The following is a 20,375-nucleotide window of genomic DNA, read 5'->3' on the forward strand; positions in this document are numbered from 1 at the left end:
ATCTATAAACCTATACCAGGCCAGGGGAAGCAGCTGTTGGGTCTTCAGGAAAGCCTCCTCTATGCGGCCCATGAAGAGGTTGGCATAGGATGGAGCCATCCTGGTTCCCATGGCCGTTCCCCTGATTTGTTTGTAGGTCTGGCCTTCAAAAGTGAAGTAATTATGGGTGAGGATGAAGTTGGTAAGTGTGATAAGGAACGAGGTTTTTGGAAGATCTTCGGGTGGGGGTTGGGAGAGGTAGTGCTCAAGGGCAGAGAGACCATGGGTATATGGGATGTTTGTGTAAAGGGATGTAGCATCTATGGTGACAAGAAAGGTTTCAGGTGGGAGAGGAGTGGGAATGGATTTGAGGCGTTCAAGGAAGTGGTTTGTGTCTTTGATGTAGGATAGCCAACAAACCTAGCCTAGCCACCCTACTCAATCTCCCCATCCCAGCACATACCCCACACAGACAAAATCTCAACTATAACCACAGTCAAATACCACATATCACCAGTCCCAATTCATTCCGGAAACATGCATTCACCGTAGCCAAACTGCAATCCCACATACTTTTCCTCCGGTCCTGCTTAACCTTTGGAATTACCCCTAAAGGGTTTACCTTAAAAGTTCCCATCTCCGGGTGCAATTCCTCCTTCCACCAGTCTCTCCTGGACTTCTAGAAACTTCAATCCTTAGCCCTTACCCAACTTGTCCTGAATCTCTACACTACTTCATGTAACCACCACTCCCAACAGCTCCTATCTCTCTTCAAAGTCCTCCACCTCTCAAACCCTTGCTTGGAGAACACACTCAGGAACATCATCCTAGAAGCCAGCTGCAAACTTGAGTTCCATGCCACACACCACCTGAACAAACTATCCACAGTGCTAGTGCAACACCTAAGAAGTGGGGTCCCTCTCACTATCCCTCACAAACACCAACCACAACAGAACCTTCAACAAACCCCCATCATAGCCAACAAACCTAGCCTAGCCACCCTACTCAATCTCCCCATCCCAGCACATACCCCATACAGACAAAATCTCAACTATAACCACAGTCAAATACCACATATCACCAGTCCCAATTCAGTCCTAAACCTCTCATCCAGATCCCTCTCTCCTCCAGAGACATCTGTTCTATCAAAAGGTTTAACCTTTAGCCCCGCACCTAAATTCAACCACACTGCCCTGGTTAAAGATCTCCTCTCATTCACCCGGAACCTCAACTGGAAATATCACTTCACTACCCAAACACAGCCCCCAAATACTAGACCCAGTGTTGAACCCTGTCTAGAACAGTTCCGACTGCCTTCTCAAAGGGATCCTCCTCCCCTCCCCCAAAACCATCCCTTGCAGACATTTCAGGAATTCCTCACATCCAGTGTTGCCTCCCAGTCCTCCTTGAAGAACATCCCGACAACCCCCAACATCACCCCAGCTGAATCCCGTGCCATTAAGGAGCTGAAAATAGACCGCTCTATTGTCATCCTCCCGGCAGATAAAGGCTCCACAACTGTCGTACTAGACCGTGTGGAGTATGTGGCAGAAGGACTGCGTCAACTCTCCGACACCTCAACCTACAAAGCTGTTACCCAGGACCCCATTCCCTCCATCCAGACTGAGCTGCAAAAAATCCTAAAAATCCTAGGTCCCTCACAAGGCCTCACAACGGCTTCCATAGACTTACTCACTCCACCTGAGCCACGTACCCCTACCTTCTACCTATTACCCAAAATCCACAAAGAGAACCATCCTGGCCGTCCCATTGTAGCAGGCTTCAAAGCCCCAACCGAACGTATCTCAGCTCTGGTAGACCAGCACCTAAAACCTATCACCCGCAGACTCCCATCCTACATCAAATACACAAACCACTTCCTTGAACGCCTCAAATCCATTCCCACTCCTCTCCCACCTGAAACCTTTCTTGTCACCATAGATGCTACATCCCTTTACACAAACATCCCACATACCCATGGTCTCTCTGCCCTTGAGCACTACCTCTCCCAACCCCCACCCGAAGATCTTCCAAAAACCTTGTTCCTTATCACACTTACCAACTTCATCCTCACCCATAATTACTTCACTTTTGAAGGCCAGACCTAAAAACAAATCAGGGGAACGGCCATGGGAACCAGGATGGCTCCGTCCTATGCCAACCTCTTCATGGGCCGCATAGAGGAGGCTTTCCTGAAGACCCAACAGCTGCTTCCCCTGGCCTGGTATAGGTTTATAGATGACATCTTTGTGGTCTGGACTCATGGTGAAGAAACACTCCTTAATTTCCTCCATAACCTCAACTCCTTTTCGAATCTGAATTTCACCTGGTTCTTCTCCAAAACCCAAGCCACCTTCCTGGATGTTGACCTTCATCTTGTTGAAGCTCACATCCACACCTCTGTCCATATCAAACCCACAAACAAACAACAGTACCTTCACTTTGATAGCTGCCATCCTTTCCACATCAAACGCTCCCTTCCCTACAGCCTAGGTATTCGTGGCAAACGTATCTGCTCCAGTGACGAATCTCTCAACAATTACACCAATAACCTGACCAGTGCTTTCCTCTCCCGCAACTATCCTGCAAACCTTGTCCACAAACAGATTTCCCGAGCAATACATTCCTCCCCGTCCAACAACAATGTTCCTACCCCCAGACCACACAGAAGCATCCCCCTTGTCACCCAATATTATCCTGGCCTCGAAAACATCAACAAATTACTCCGCCAGGGATATGACTTTCTCAAGTCAACCCCTGAAATGAGATCATCCCTTGACAAAATTCTCCCCACACCACCCAGAGTTGCCTTTCGTCACCCCCCCTAACCTCCGTAACATCCTTGTTAAACCCTACAATATTCCCAGACTACCTTCTCTACCCAGTGGTTCCTACCCCTGTAACTGACCCCGATGCAAAACCTGCCACATGCATCCCCCCCACAACCACCTACTCCAGCCCCACTACTGGTAAAACGTACACAATTCAAGGCAGGGCTACATGTGAAACAACACATGTCATTTATCAACTGACATGCCTGCACGGCACAGCCTTTTACATCGGCATGACAACAACTAAACTGGCTGAGCGCATGAACGGACACAGACGAACTGTCCGCCTAGGAGATGCCCAATACCCAGTAGCGGAGCATGCCCTCCAGCATAATTCTAGGGACCTAGGAACCTGCTACACCGTATGTGCCATTTGGCTTCTCCCACCCAACACCAGTCCCTCTGAACTGCGGAGATGGGAACTTGCACTCCAACACATCCTTTCATCCCGCCATCCCCCTGGACTGAACCTACGTTAAACAACCTCACTCCCATTCACTCTTCAGTCTTCTCCTCTTTCCCTTTCCTCTTTAGCCATTCACGAATCTTTTCATCCTGCATAGTTGTGTTTATCTTTATACTATATACCTCTTTACTTCTGTATGCATCCTCTTTGGTTTGAACCTGGCACAGTACTTACAGTAGAATATCTTTGGCTTCCCTCTGACAACCATGCCTCCATCCTTGCTACCCTCCCTATTTTCCTTTCCCTGTTGCTTCATAACCTGGGTTGTGAGTAACTGAATCTCCTTTCCCTTCTTACCTTTCTTTCCCCTCTCTCCTCCCCGATGAAGTAACATTTGTTCCGAAAGCTAGGAATGTAAATTTTTGGCTCTGTTTTATGTGTATCTATCGGCTGTACTGAGCTGAGGTAAGTACTGGCCAACCCTTCTATCTCTTTGTTAGTATTTCTTTTACATCTTTGAAAACTTATAATAATATACAACACAAAAGATAGTGGATTACACAAATACTAACGTACACACTCACAAGACAACAGAGGACGAATGACATACGAAGCCTACAATGCTTGAAAATGGACCTCAGTACTCAGGTATCAAATTACCTAGAAGTCTGCCTAAAAGCCTTCATGACAGTGTACATGACACTAACTTTCCAAAGAACCTCAAAGACTATAGGGTGGAAAAGAAATTTTACTGTGTTAAAGAGTACTTACCACATTAAATGTGTGTATATTGTTATTTATAATCGATGATGTTAGGATGTAACAAACATGGTTAGGAAGTAGGCCTATGTGATAATGAATGTTTTCTATTTTTCAGGTGTCCTACATTACATATAATCCCAAATGGCCAAACAAAATGTAATACAATTTATCAATAAGCATGTTAGCACATATAATATACAACCAGTGTCTACTATTGGTAACATAAACAGGTAATTTCCAAGAATGATTGCCTATCAAAGTCACGGGATCCAAATGATACATATCGAATGTGCGATAGTAAATCGATCTTTCGAATTCGTGGCGGGCTTTATGATCACTCATTTGTGACCGTTATTTTTATCTGTTTTCCATTCCTTTAGTTCATGTACATTACATTGTGCCCTAATTATTTGTGACTTCATTGGGAAACCCATACTGTTTCTGTCGATGGCAAGTGTAATGTCTGGTGTTCCTGAAGTTTCTTCCGCAGATTCTCTGACATGGAAAACTCTCATTCCATGTATATCCAGCATAGAGAGTTGTTTGACTTTTTGCCGCAAATATGGAGTTCTGCTGGACGAGGGAAGGAGGGACTGTGTTGACTGTGGTGCTGCAAAGTCTGTAAAACTTCGTAAGTGTCGATACTGAAATCCCATTGTAATTTCATTGCGGGGAGTGCGGAAAAATACATGGTTTGACTCTTCCAAGTTATCCATTCATAATTCTTGTATCGTGCTGGATTCCAGACTACATGTTGCAACCAACAGCATCAGAAACTGAGTTATCTGCAAATACTGTATGTGACTACTTCGGGTTTTGCCGAGAAGTCTGTTACGTGGTAGTGACAAATGATAGTGTACCAATTGGTGGAGTGAATAAAGTTGTAGAAGTAGACGAATCTCATATAGCTAGGCGAAAGAACCAGAGAAGACGACATTCAAAAAATGAAATAGATCACATTTGGGTAGTCAGTGGAATAGAAAGAGAGCTGCGGTAGTGTTTCGTTGTCACAGTATTGTCCCGAGGCAAGGTCACTTTAGTGGGTGTCATACTTCATACTGTGTGGTACTAAAGTTATTACAGACGGGTTTCAGTCTTAAAAGACTCTGAAAGCTGAAGGGTTTGACCACGAATTTCTGAACCATTCTGTGGAGTTCATGTCTTCGGATGACCACAGTGCCCGCACCCAGAATATTGAGCGGCTGTGGAAATCTGTTAAGTCTTCCATAAAAAAAGAAGAGCGTCCCAGACAAAGGGACGATCTGTACTTGTTTCAGTACCTATACTTCCACAACTTGCGTTTGCAGGGGAAAGTTAAGGCATAATGATTGATTTATGATCGGACGTCCAATATGTATCATTTGGACCCTGCGACTACGATAGGCAATCATTCTTGGAAATTACCCATAAACACACAAACCTTAATTATTCTTATTTGTTCACAAAGCTTGTACAAACATTTAACAGTGAGCATCTCTCTGATAGTTTACTTATGGAAATGATCCAAATCCCATTAAAATCGAGGTCATTAGAGATGGAGCACAAGCTTGAACTGTTTCAAGGACAGGGAAGGAAATCGGCTGTGCTCTTTCAAAGGAATTGTCCCAGCATTTTTCCTGGAACAATTTAGGGAAATCAAGGAAAACCTAAAGTGCATCACCCTAAATGTGAGTCCTGTGCATTAATCAGTGCACCACCCCACTCATCCATAACAGTTAGAGGTATCTTTTGTATGTGAAAATGATTTCCACAGTATTTAAATAACAAAATTGGAATTAAAAATGCAACTATCTTCTTGTTCTTTTTATGTACCACCAGATAATATTTTGTAGAGGTGCTCAACTCATGAGCACAGCCATATATTTAAAACTCTATCTGATACTTGTGAAATCTATGCCAATCAAGTAAACCATATGTTATTTGATTTTATATATACAGGCTGTAAACTTTCTACATCATTAAATTCTTTGTGTCTGATAAAAGCTAATATTCCCCGTGATGTTTGTATGCATATCTGACATATCACTATAAATGTGAAAAATAGATGAAAAAATAAATGTAATAAAGCAACTGAAATATATACTACGTTGAAAAACTTTTAACATCTCATTATAAAAAGGAGTTCAAAACTCAACAAGGCAGAACTGAGAGAAACATTTCACGTATCAAGTGTTATTAGAGCGATAATAAAATGCAACCGGGTACAAACCTCAACTTCGGGGAATACTTTTCTCCAATCTACATCAGCTATTTTACACGAACGCATAACCATATCTATGCAGTTCATTTCGGCGTGTCTTGTTGCATTTTTTGTTCTATTAACTGTGTTTGCACCATCAGCTATAACGTCATTCCTACAGACAAACACACAACCGACAGGTACTTCGCCATTGCTAAGGGCTAATTCCGCAATATCAAATGCTTTATTCATCCACTGCTGTATGTCTGATACAATTTCTTCCTTTTCTTGATTCATTATCGGCTTGTTCCAGCACAGTAGCAGTAAAACAACAATAATAAAAACAAAACAAAGTTTATGTTACTCGGAAGAGCATAAATGGACATTTTCCTTCCGCTTTACATGGCCAGAAGAACAATTAATCAGTGCACACAAACGAAAGTACATGTATATCGCTACAATAAAACAATGTGCATGTAGTTCCTGCGAAAACACGATACTTTGTTGCGCTCTTCGTTCATGTTTTTCTTACACAGTACACACTACACAGTAAACAGCTAGATTACCCATAATACACAGCTCGCTGTCCAAGGATGAAGTCATGAAGATCGCACAATCGTAGTGTAAGGTGGCGTTGGTACAGTGCAGTATATGTTGTGTATGCTGGAGTGATGTACGGCGTTCAGTTTGTTTAGAAATCTGCTAGAGATTGGTAATAATGCCGAAATTGCGTGACGCAGACGTGAAAGCATTAGAAGAATATATAGCGACTGGATTCCAGAAATCATTTCCTGTTGAAGAAGGTTTTCACAATCATTCTGTTGCGTGTTTACACGTTGCATTGTTTAGCTTCACTCGTTGTTATTGACAGTCGTGGAATTATGATACGAAGAAGTTTGATATACATGATTATTTCTCTGACTCATTTGATACAATCTCTGCACCAAAATCACTATGTATTAAGTTGTATACAATTGTTAATAGTGTATCGCGTTTTAGATTTGTGAACTTAAATATTTTGTATTATCAGTAGACTTTCATTTGCGCCAGGTGCATGCAGTGAAATCATTGTATATCTCAGACATGGGAAGTATGCAGATATATTGGAATCTGAGCTGTCAAAGGCTGTGTTTAACAAATTTCTGAGTTGTGCTTCAACAGAAGAGCTCTTGGACAAATCCTTGCAGTATTCTGTTGAGTGCTATATCGACCAGAATGAATTATCACTGGAGAGGTAACTGCAAACACATTTAAACTGGATGAACAATAAATCTCTCTCTCTCTCTCTCTCTCTCTCTCTCTGTGTGTGTGTGTGTGTGTGTGTGTGTGTGTGTGTGTGTGTGTGTGTGTGTGTGCGCACCCAATAGGTTTGAGTTTTTATATCCTTCTTTCTTATTACGTGACGTGTTTCATTCATGTATGTCTATTCTTGTGCATTGAAATTGAATTGCATGGTAGAAGGGAAGAGGTGGATGTAATACAGACAATAAAATATAATAGATAACTATTCATAGTCTAGTTGGCAGAAATAATAAAATTAACAACATGCTGTATTTCTCACCACTATTTATTTGAAATTACTATTTAGTACGCTGTGAGTATTATTAGCAGGTATAAGAGGACTCTATCGGATATCTCAAACTGGACTCAAGATTATACTCACTGATCAGTGATAATTAGTTTAAAAAATATATAAGCCTATTTGTCTAACACCATTGCTGTAGAATATTAGTCAGTAAGAAAGCAAACGTGTCATCAGTTGCGTCATGTTCCTTGTTCACAAGACATAATCATTACGGTGAAAATTTGATGATACGGAATGAGTTCTGTTATCTGTTAGTCTGATGTTAACACTAAGAACACTGTGTTTATGTAAAATTTATCAATAACATTTGTTTTGGTTGAAATGAACAACTTATTGACAACAAACAACAGTTGTTATTCTTCCAGTTGTGTGATTACTGTGCCTGCTAGAGTGGTCATAATGTTTGTGAATGTGTATTCATATTTAATTAAAGAAAATGTAAATCTTTGCATTAAACAGTGAATATTGTTCCTCACTCTTTCAAAAGCAAGTAGTAGCCTACTCCATTGATTGAATTTTTCAGAGTGGCTAATTGGTTCGTACATGACAGTGCATGGTACCAAAAGCCACAAATGAAAATGTGATTCTTCAGGGTCTCATATCTCAGGTCCTATTGATCACGGAGATGAGGGGGATAAGTGTTTTGGGTAGCCCTTGGGCTGGGCTGGTGAACATTTGTATACCTATTGAAAGACAGGCATACTGTAGCTGTTGTGCAGTAAAGGATTAAAATTTAAACATTACACACTTCCTCTAGCCCAGGCAAATTGAGCAACTTGGTTGGTTCTCTTGCGTTACGTGGTGTCTGGGGTGTATACCGTAGCTGGCTTATTAAAACACCATTTTTCCATTGGCAGTTCCTGAGAACACATCAAAAAGCAGTTACTTTTGGATACAAAAAGTACTGCTTTGGAGGCTGACCTCGTTTACAATTTGTGTTTGTGACAAATTGTTGAAATTTTTACCATGCGTTCTGAAGCTGATGTTCTTGGGGAATATTGAAAATTTTTTCAGTATCATTATCCCTTACCAAGATTCAGAAGGTCAAAATTGCCATACTTACACACATAATATCTATTCTGAAGCATAAATGTAGTTTTAACTGATGCTGTGAACACATGGCAAGGGTTCTGGGGTTCTCGTAATCTGCAGTTATTTTGCTAACCAAACAGCACTTCTTTGTCTAGTTCTTTCAATGCCTCTGTTTGTGACTTTATTCCCTCAGCACCATCTGATTTAATTCAACTACACTCCCCTACCATTGTTTCATTTTTTTTAGTGCTCATCATAATCTCTTTTCAAAATGCAATTCATTCCTTCATGCTGATCCTTCAAGGCCTTTGCCACTTCTGATGCCATTAAATGTCATCAGCGATGCCATTAAATGTCATCAGCGATGCCATTAAATGTCATCAGCAAAGTTCAAAATTTTTTATTTCTTCTCCCAGACTTTTAATTCTAGTTCCAGTTTTTTTTTTCTCTTAGTGAGCAAGATGGTACAGTGGTTAGGACACTTAGCTCGGATTTGGGAGGACGACAGTTTAAACCTACATCCAGCTATCCAGATTTAGGTTTTCCATGATTTCCATAATAACTTATCCTTCCCTAACCGGAGCTTGTGCTCTGTCTCTAAATACCCCATTGTGTATTGGCTCATAAACTCTCATCTTTTTTTCAGATTTCTTCTTGAGTTCTCTTACTACTTGCTCGGTGAGCACGGGGGATCCTGTATCATTCCATTCTTAACTACGTCTCCCTTTCATGTCCTTTGACTCTTCTAACTGCAATGTGATTTTGTGTAGGAGTGGTGTATAACTATCTTCTCCATGTATAATACCCTTGATAACTCAAGAATTTCAAAGAAAGTATTTCACTCAGTGTTGTCTGAAGTTATTTGCTAATATCCTACATTTCATCAAAACCCAAACTGATAATCTCCCAGGTCGGATTCTATCATTATTTTTCCATCCTTATGTAGATAACTTTTCCCAACAATGGCGTATTAAATTGATAGTTTGCTAATACCCACACCGATGAAAACCTCCCTTCTTTGGGATGGGATCATTAGATGTTATTGAAGTTTGAGGATATAATATCTGTGTTTGATACCCCAATACCAGTTTTTTCATAGGTGGTCCTCCCAAAGATCCTGATAATTATGAAGAGATGTCATCTACTTCAGCTGGGCTTGTTTAAGCTTAGCCGTGCTAAATTCTTCTCACAGTGTCATACCTCCTTTCTTGCACTCAGCCAGTTCCTCTCCTCTTGATAATATTGTCATCCTGATCGTACAGGCTCAGTCATAGGGAAAGCAGTTGACAGACTTCAGTTCATTGGTAGGATACTTGGAAAAAAATCAATAAGTCGACAAAGGGGATTGCTTGCTAGTCGCTAGTGTGACCCATCCTAGAAATTTCCCCATAGCAAATAGGACTAATAAGGATATTGAACTTAAATATAGGAAGGCAGCATGTATGGTTATAGGTTTGCTTGACCCATGTGAGAGCGTCACGGAGAGGACAATGACAATGACAATGATGTGGAGGAGCCCATAGACAGCTTACGTACCACTAAGATTACAGTTGCTGTCTTGATAGAAGTTGTTCTCACACATTCTAATTTCTATCGCCTCTGTAATAACAGAATTCCAATGTGGAGAAGTGTGGGACAAGGTCTGAGTTTCACAAAACATTATTCTAAGTCTGCCTGTACAGCTGTGATCTGCAGCTGCTGATTTCTCAAGTTCCCAATATGTACTGCATCATTGGTGTCTGCACATTATTCGGTATCAGTACAAATGGACTGGCAAATGTTGTTGCTTCCATACCCACAAGGAATCTTTTCTTTTATCTTCTTAAGTGGGCAGAAAAGACCAGAGGTCTTCCTCAGAATCCTATCTACTTAGTTAGATACAGCAGGCTAAAGCCGAGATCAGGATGTGCCAGTCATGGCTGTGTTTCTCCACTGTACGTAGGTTGACAGTGAATCAGTTCCACAAGGCCAATTGTATGATATTTTCACATGACCAGTTAGAGATGAGAAAAGAGTCAGTGAATGTCTATCGCCAAAATTGAAATCATTTTCTTCTTCATTGTTAACATTTATTATTATTATTATATTTTATATCAGACACCACAAATTATGATGTGATTAGGCTGCGACCTAATAGAACAGCTTAAATTGTTGTGTCTTCTGAAGATGAGTCACTACGTGACTTGAAAATGATAATAGGGAAAATATCCTACTATCACGAAAGGCAGCTGGTTTCAGGCATTTCAGAAAACCTTCAAATACTGTTTGAGCCAACCCTGATTTGCATGATTTTGTCATTGAGCATTTGAGACATTTTAATATATTGACCACTGTGGCCAACTGTGAGAATCATTAACCTTCTAACAGTGGATGGTTTTCCGATTTTTCCATACAAAATCACAGGGCATTTTTATTTGATAGTTACAATGCTTGTAAGGATCAAATTATAGGAATGTAACAAGCAAACCAAAAACTTACTTTGCAGTTGATTTCAATTGACATTAAACTTAAATAATGCAGGAAATCAAATTGCATGCAATGTTATAAGAACAGTATGAACTTTTGATAACTATTCTGTGTGTTGCATATCTTAAAGTAAGGTTCCACACACAAGCTTTGGAATAAGGATATGAAATAAGGTGCCATAAGAAAAACAATGTTTAAAACATGACACCCATGAATTGAGTCAGAAAAATAGCGATGTCCGCTGTTCCGGAGCAACAGAAAAATATTTAATGAAAAAATAGCAGCAAGTGTTCCATTCGCAAATGGGGTGATGGAAAAATGACTGTCTGTATGCTCCATATAAGCCCTAATTTGTGTTATCTTGTCTTTGTGGTCTTGTGCAAAATGTATTTTGGCAGTAATAGCTAACTGTTCAGCAGTCAGCCTCAAGCATTGGTTCTCAAATTTTCTCAATAATGTTTCGCGGGGAAAGAAAAACACCTCATCTTCCCTCTGGGGATTCCCATTTGAGTTCGTGAAGCATCTCTGTAATATGTGTCGATAGAACATGCCAGTAGCAAATCTAACAGCACACATTTAAATTGCTTATAAGTCGTCCTTTAATCTGACACGATGGGAATCCGAAACACTTGAGCAGTACACGAGTAGCTCAAGCTGAATGAATTACTAGAATTATCCCAATTAACTAGAGTTGACCATTCACCTTTCCTACAACTGCCATTACGTACTTGGTCCATTTCGCATCAGTTTGCAACATTGTGCCTACATATTTAATCACCGTGACTTTGTCTAGCAGCACACCACCTGTATGAACATTACAGGATTATTTTTGTAATTCACGTACATCGGTTCTCAGGCAGCTGGACGTGCTGTGTGTCGGCATCTCATCGCTGCTGTTCTTTGTCCGGGCAAACTGGACAGGCCCTCCCGTGGAGCCGAGCGACCTGCCCCCGTGGCTGCGGGACAGGGATGCTGTCGCGGCGGCCTGCCTCGTGCTGGACGGGGAGGCCCTCTATCCCTCCACCAGGCACGTCCAACTGCTTGCCGTCGCCGCTGCAGTCTTCAAGTCCACTGCAGAGAGGTTCTCTGCCAATCTACCCGTAAGTACCAGTTATTTACACTGCTGGCTATTAAAATGGCAGCACTGCAGTGTGCTAGAATCCAATTGAGTTGAAGTGTTCTAAATGCTCGGATATGCAGATTTCAGCACACTCGGCTAAGTAAATTGGAGTAACAGGATTCACGTTATGTACACAGGGAAAGATTACACAGTGGTGTTTCTCGTTCATAAATCACATTTGCACATTGTCCATCTGAGAGCAGATCGTGTTACGCAGTATTGCTACTTGCGTCGGTCGGGATCCCTCGAGTGCCCTGTGAATGTGGAATTGGTGGATTCAGGAGGGCCGTACCCAGCACCGTACTGGATCTCAGTGGCCCAGCACAGTTACAGTAGTGCTCGGGAGAACAGATTTACTGTACGATCATCCGTGCAGGGTCGTACAGCCACATTTAGTGAGGAACTGGAATCATTTGCTGCAAGACAAACATCCACACGAACAGTGTGACAACATCTGGAGCAGTACGGGCTGTCAGCTCAGTGATTACTGTGATGTCTTTCCGCAACGTGGCAGCAGAAAGAGGTTGGGTGCGGAAGCAGCAGTTTCACCTTCTAAGATTAGTCCCATTTACGCATACAGCATCACGGTGGACATATCTGCGTTCGGCGGCTCAGAGGAGAACGGGCATTGCCAGATTTCATTCGCTGCCACTATATGGGCCCAGGACCTAGTATGGTAAGGTCTGCCAATGCATATATAAAACAATCACCTTTTGTTTGCCTAACCAGTAACTTGGAGATCAATTGTTAATATTTCTGAGGTGTTTCCGTTGGTGCCATGTCGTATCTCAGAGGTCACCGTGATGTTATCTGGCGAAAAGATAACGAGAGATTGTGCATTGTCATCTCTGTCGTGATCTTCCGTGGCCGTGTGCTTGCCTGTTGCCCTGACCCCCACATTTTCCCATCTTTTCACCCATTGAAAACATCTTGTCACAGCTTGTCGAGAGACAACACGTTACCAATGTCCAGCCACTGTGGTTCATTAACTCTGGTAATGAATTAACGCAGCACAGACTGAAGTTCCCATAACTGTCATCCGAACTCGGTTTGACTCGATGCTGAGATGGTTAGAGCCACTGTTGGTGCCAGCTGTGGAGGCACTGCATATTAAATTTTGCACCCCCCATATATTCTCAAATCACCTAAAAGTTTAATTGTGTTCTTTCTACTATACTGTGAATGCATAATAAGTGTTACTGTGTTATTTGCTATCCTTGTGGTGTTGTTAACTTAAAGGGCAGGACTGTAATTATTTATTTTATTTATTTAACCAGTTCTGATTAGGACCATGAGACCAGTACCATTTTTACATCATAGTTACATAAGAAATGACAATTTTTAATATAGCAAATAATATTAAAATGCATGGACTTACGTTCTGTCTATGCATTTAAATGAAAGGCAGTTTGTTTTTTGCCATACGCTTTTCACTTCTTTTATTCGTGAAGCGTTTTCAGTAGCCTGTAATATATGTTTCTTTTTATACACATCATAAATGTGTCATGTAGTAGGTACAAATGGGGAAAAAGAAAAGACGAGAATATTAAAGTGATTGAGTGTATATCGTAATAGTGTGTGGAAATAGTAGTGACTATGAACTATAAAGTTAATGCTGGCAGTACTGCTGCTGCAGCTGCCACTAATCGTGAAGATAGTAATAACAATGATAACAATAAAGGCAATAATAATAACAACAATACTGGCAGGTATAAAAAGAATTTATAGGTGTACAAAATAGATGTTTTCTGATACAGCAAATTCTGGGGGAAGGAAAATTAGTTGGACTACACCAGTCAGGAATGCTGGGAAATGAATATCTGGCTGCAAAGAAGGAAATACAAGGGTAACACGTGCATACATGGACAATGGTGATCATATCATTGCTTTAGTAGATATGTCATCAGCTTTCTCCCGACACTGGAGATATTATTCATTTCACTAATATAATACGGGAAGTTATTCTGTGAGCTGGGTTTTTGCTACTGAGAAGGCCTTTGAGAAAGTGGTTTAATGATGGAGTGAGACCGAAAGAATTTTGCTCTGATGGGAACAGCTGTTTCTGCCACGTCGTTCACACGAGAACATTAAGATCATGGAGAGAAATGATGGACAGTATATGTTTATAGGACAATAGAGAAGACACGGTGTATGGATGTCTGGGCATTTGTCTGTACATATGCATATGATAGTGAAATATGACCAAAGAGTTGAATATCAGAGATATCGTACACTGGCGTACATTACGAGGTCCAGGTGCTGTGCGCTTTTCTGAGAAAGTCGTTGCACAATAACATTGCTGTAATCAATAATTGGAAGTATATTTTTGTAGGGCAGGGTGAGGTACTGATGCCTTCTTGCACACTGTAATTAAGTGCTCAGTCCAATTTAGATTTTCATCTGTTACTACTCCTAGACACTTTTATGAGGGAGTTAAGTTGTTGTTTGTCCCATTTAGGTTTAGAGATGCTGGGGATTCCCGACATTTCGGGCTGATGAGCCTAGAATGACCCACCAGTCCTGCTTGGATTTTGGGTGGTTTGAGCTTTAATCCTATGTTCTGCACCTATTTTGACAGTGCACACAGGAGCACGAAGACAGGAAACAAGAAATTATGGCTGATGTGGGTGCATATAGACAGTTGTTTTCCCCTCATTCTATGACTAGTAGCAGTCAAGGTACCATGTACCGTGCACATAATGGTGGCATGCAGAGGATGGATGTAGATGTAGGTACAATGAAAAGAGTATCGGACTTAATACGAAATCCTTGGGGGACACCTGATACTGGCTGTTTCTATTGTGGCTGTATCTACACCTACTTCTATACTCTGCAAAACACCGTGTGGTGCATGGCAGAGGGTATGTCCCACGACACCAGTTATAAGGGTTTCTTCGTGCTTCACTCATATGGAGCATGGAAAGAATGATTGATTGAATGCCTCTGTGCGTGCAGTAATTATGATCCCTTTGTGAGTGAGTGATACATTGAGGTTGTAGTATATTCCTAGATTCATCATTTAAAGCCAGTTCTTGAAACTTTGTTAATCAATTTTGTAGGGATAATTTATGTTTATCTTGAAATGTCTTCCAGTTCAGTTCGTCCAGTATCTCTGTGACACACTACCATGGATTAAGCAAATCTGTGACATTGTGTGCTGCCCCTGTAAGTTCTATTTGGTACAGGTCCCAATATTCTAGAACCAGTCACATGAGAGATTTGTAAGCAATCTCCTTTGCAGATTGATTCCGTTTCCCCAGTATTGTACTGGTAAACCGAAGTCTACTGCCTGCTTTACCCACAACTGAACCTATGTGATCTTTCCATTTTATATGCCTGCAAAGTGTTACACCCATGTATTTGTATGAGCTTGTTGGGCCCAACAGTGATTTATTGATATTATAATCAGAGGACAATACTTTTTTTGTTTTGTGAAGTACACAGTTTTACATTTCTGAACATTCAAAGCAATTTGCCAATCTCTGTACCACTTTGAAATCTTATCAGGATCCAACTGAATATTTATGCAACTTTTTTTCAGCTAGTGCTTCATTATAGATAACTGCATCATCTGCAAAAACTTTGAGGTTACTGTTAATGTTGTCTGTAAGGTCATTAATGTATGACATGGACAGCGAGGGTCTCAACACAATTCCCTGGGACACACCCAAAGCTACTTCTGCGTATGAAGAAGACTCTCCATCCGAGATAAAATGTTGCGTCCTCCGAACCAAAAAGTCCTCAATTCAGTCACAAATTTCACTTGGTGTCCCATATAACCGTACTTTTTGACCTCATTACATTTGAGCTTAGGGAATAATTGACAAGAATGGGGGAAAGAAATGCAGTAGAAGAAGAATGGGTAGCTTTGAGAGATAAAATAGTGAAGGCAGCAGGGGATCAAGTAGGCTAGTAGAAATCATTGGGTAACAGAAGATATACGGTATTGAATTTAATTGATGCAAGGCGAAAATGTAAAAATGCAGTAAATGAAGCAGGCAAAAAGAAATAAAAATGTCTCAAAATTGAGATTGACAGGAAGTGCAAAGTGGCTAAGCAGGGATGGCTAGAGGACAACGATCAGGATGTAGAGGCATGTATCACTAGGGTTAAGATAGATACTGCCTGTAGGAAAATTAAAGAGACCTTTGGAGAAAAGAGAACCATTTCTGTGGATATCAATAGCACAGATGGAAACCCAGTTCTAAGCAAAGAAGGGAAAGCAGAAAGGTGGAAGGAGTATATAGAGGGTCTATACAAGGGCGATGTACTTGAGGACAATATTATGGAAGAGGATGTAGATGAAGATGGAAATAGGAGATATGACACTGCGTGAAGTGTTTGACAGAGCACTGGAAGACCCAAGTCGAAACAAGGTCCCGGGAGTAGACAACATACCATTAGAAATACTGATAGCCTTGGGAGAGCAAGCCCTGACAAAAGTCTGCCATCTGGTGAGCAAGATGTATGAGACAGGCGAAATGCCCACAGACTTCAAGAAGAATATAATAATGCCAATCCCAAAGAAAGCACGTGCTGACAGCTGTGAAAATTACCAAACTATCAGTTTAATAAGTCACAGCTGCAAAATACTAACACAAATTCTTTACAGACAAATGGAAAAAGTGGTAGAAGCCGACCTCGGGGAAGATCAGTTTGGATTCTACAGAAATGTTGGAACACGTGAGGCTATATTGACCCTACGACTTACCTTAGAAGAGAGATTAACGAAAGACAATCCTACGTTTCTAGCATTTGTAGACTTAGAAAGCTTTTGACAATGTTGACTGGAATACACTCTTTCAAATTCTAAAGGTGGCAGGGGTAAAATACAGGGAGCGAAAGGCTATTTACAATTTGTACCAAAACCAGATGGCAGTTATAAGAGCCGAGGGACATGAAAGGGAAGCAGTGGTTGGGATGTTATTCAATCTGTATATTGAACAAGCAGTAAAGGAAACAAAAGAAAAATTTCGAGTAGGAATTAAAATCCATGGAGAAGAAATAAAAACCTTTCGAGGTTTGCCAATGAAATTGTAATTCTGTCAGAGACAGTAAAGGACCTGGAAGAGCAGTTGAACAAAATGGACAGTGTCTTGAAAGTAGAATATAAGATGAACATCAACAAAAGCAAAATGAAGATAATGGAATGTAGTCGAATTAAGTTGGGTGATGCTGAGGGAATTAGATTAGGAAATGAGACACTTAAAGTAGTAAAGGAGTTTTGCTATTTGGGGAGCAAAATAACCGATGATGGTCGAAGTAGAGAGGATGTAAAATGTAAACTGGCAGTGGCAAGGAAGGTCATTTCTGGAGAAGAGAAATTTGTTAACATCAAGTATAGATTTAAGTGTCATGAAGTCGTTTCAGAAAGTATTTGTATGGAGTGTAGCCATGTATGGAAGTGAAACAGGGAAAAAGGGACAGGTATACACTCGCACACACACCCACATCCAACCACACATACACAGACACAAGCAGACATTTGTAAAGGCAAAGAGTTTCGGCAGAGATGTCAGTCGAGGCGGAAGTACAGAGGCAAAGATGTTGTTGAAAGACAGGTTAGGTATGAGCGGCGGCAACTTGAAATTAGCGGAGGTTGAGGCCTGGCGGATAACGAGAAGAGAGGATATACTGAAGGGCAAGTTCCCATCTCCGGAGTTCTGACAGGTTGGTGTTAGTGGGAAGTATCCAGATAACCCGGACGGTGTAACACTGTGCCAAGATGTGCTGGCCGTGCACCACGGCATGTTTAGCCACAGGGTGATCCTCATTACCAACAAACACTGTCTGCCTGTGTCCATTCATGCAAATGGACAGTATGTTGCTGGTCATTCCCACATAGAAAGCTTCACAGTGTAGGCAGGTCAGTTGGTAAATCACGTGGGTGCTTTCACACGTGGCTCTGCCTTTGAACATGTACACCTTTCGGGTTACAGGACTGGAGTAGGTGGTGGTGAGAGGGTGCATGGGACAGGTTTTACACTGGGGGCGGTTACAAGGGTAGGAGCCAGAGGGTAGGAAAGGTGGTTTGGGGATTTCGTAGGGTTGAACTAAGAGGTTACGAAGGTTAGGTGGATGGTGGAAAGACACTCTTGGTGGAGTGGGGAGGATTTCATGAAGGATGGATCTCAATTCAGGGCAGGATTTGAGGAAGTCGTATCCCTGCTGAAGAGCCACATTCAGATTCTGATCCAGTCCCGGAAAATATCCTGTCACAAGTGGGGCACTTTTGTGGTTCTTCTGTGGGAGTTTCTGGGTTTGAGGGGATGAGGAAGTGGCTCTGGTTATTTGCTTCTGTACCAGGTCGGGAGGGTAGTTGCGGGATGTGAAAGCTGTTTTCAGGTTGTTGGTGTAATGGTTCAGGGATTCCGGACTGGAGCAGATTTGTTTGCCATGAAGACCTAGGCTGTAGGGAAGGCACCGTTTGATGTGGAATGGGTGGCAGCTCTCATAATGGAGGTACTGTTGCTTGTTGGACGGACGTGTGAACTGGCCATTGGACAGATGGAGGTCAACATCAAGGAAAGTGGCATGGGTTTTGGAGTAGGACCAGGTGGATCTGATGGAACCAAAGGAGTTGAGGTTGGAGAGGATATTCTGGAGTTCTTCTTCACTGAGAGTCCAGATCATGAAGATGTCATCCATAAATCTGTACCAAACTTTGGGTTGGCAGGCCTGGGTAACCAAGAAGGCTTCCTCTAAGCAACCCATGAATAGGTTGGCGTATGAGGGGGCCATCCTGGTACCCATGGCTGTTCCCTTTAATTGTTGGTATGTCTGGCCTTCAAAAGTGAAGAAGTTGTGAGTCAGGATGAAGCTGGCTTAGGTAATGAGGAAAGAGGTTTTAGGTAGGGTGGCAGGTGATCGGCGTGAAAGGAAGTGCTCCATCGCAGCAAGGCCCTGGACGTGCGGAATATTAGTGTATAAGGAAGTGGCATCAATGGTTACAAGGATGGTTTCCGGGGGTAACAGATTGGGTAAGGATTCCAGGCGTTCGAGAAAGTGGTTGGTGTCTTTGATGAAGGATGGGAGACTGCATGTAATGGGTTGAAGGTATTGATCTACGCAGGCAGAGATACATTCTGTGGGGGCTTGGTAACCAGCTACAATGGGGCGGCCGGGATGATTGGGTTTGTGAATTTTAGGAAGAAGGTAGAAGGTAGGGGTGCGGGGTGTCGATGGGGTCAGGAGGTTGATGGAGTCAGGTGAAAGGTTTTGTAGGGGACATCAGGAATGGGATTACCTTGGCAAAATTTGTATGTGGTGTTGTCTGAAAGCTGACGCAGTCCCTCAGCCACATACTCCCGACAATCAAGTACCACAGTCGTGGAACCCTTGTCCGCCGGAAGAATGATGATGGATCATGTGGTGTCACCGCCAGACACCACACTTGATAGGTGGTAGCTTTAATTCGGCCGCGGTCCGCTAGTATACGACGGACCCGCGTGTCGCCACTGTCAGTGATTGCAGACCGAGCGCTCCTACACGGCAGGTCTAGAGAGACTTCCTAGCACTCGCCCCAGTTGTACAGCCGACTTTGCTAGCGAAGCTACACTGACAAATAAGCTCTCATTTGCCGAGACGATAGTTAGCATAGCCTTCAGCTACGTCATTTGCTACGACCTAGCAAGGCGCCATGACCAGTTATATTGAGATGATATAATGTATCAACAAGAACGATGTTCACCATTTATGGAATAAAGTTAAGTATTACATCAACTACGTACTTTATTTGCTACTATAATTTCCCTTAACTGTTCCAGACCTCACGCCAGTCTGCGTGAGCTTAACGCGTGCATTTCAGCCTCCTCTAGCTACACGGTGTTGGCTCTTCTGCCAACACATCAGATCGGTCAGCCTGCAGATCACGGATAGCCTGGGCTTCAGCAGTGGTGATGTTGGGAGTAGGATTAAGATTTTTTATGAAGGATTGAGAGGCAAGGCTGGAGGTCAGAAATTCCTGGAAGGTTTGGAGAGGGTGATTTTGAGGAAGAGGAGGTGGGTCCCGCTGT

At 42.0% G+C, this 20,375-nt stretch overlaps 2 protein-coding genes across 2 annotated transcripts in view; one reads left to right on the forward strand and one right to left on the reverse strand.

Annotated features, from left to right (window-relative positions):
* LOC126106335 (tRNA-specific adenosine deaminase 2) overlaps nt 1-6,705 on the reverse strand; it is a 30,775-nt gene extending 24,070 nt beyond the window's left edge. Inside the window, exon 1 of the mRNA XM_049912584.1 lies at nt 6,188-6,705. Within this exon, the coding sequence (XP_049768541.1) occupies nt 6,188-6,454 (267 nt within the window). The 5' untranslated portion in view covers nt 6,455-6,705. The remainder of the gene's footprint in view (nt 1-6,187) is intronic.
* Nucleotides 6,706-6,745: 40 nt separating this feature from the next.
* The window catches only part of LOC126106334 (tetratricopeptide repeat protein 27), a 115,114-nt gene continuing 101,484 nt past the window's right edge, over nt 6,746-20,375 (forward strand). The window contains exons 1-3 of the mRNA XM_049912583.1: nt 6,746-6,960; nt 7,208-7,391; nt 12,097-12,340. Coding sequence (XP_049768540.1) covers nt 6,876-6,960; nt 7,208-7,391; nt 12,097-12,340 — 513 coding nt within the window. The 5' untranslated portion in view covers nt 6,746-6,875. The remainder of the gene's footprint in view (nt 6,961-7,207; nt 7,392-12,096; nt 12,341-20,375) is intronic.

This window comes from Schistocerca cancellata, chromosome 10 (genome assembly GCF_023864275.1).
Source record: "Schistocerca cancellata isolate TAMUIC-IGC-003103 chromosome 10, iqSchCanc2.1, whole genome shotgun sequence".
Classification (NCBI taxonomy): domain Eukaryota; kingdom Metazoa; phylum Arthropoda; class Insecta; order Orthoptera; family Acrididae; genus Schistocerca; species Schistocerca cancellata.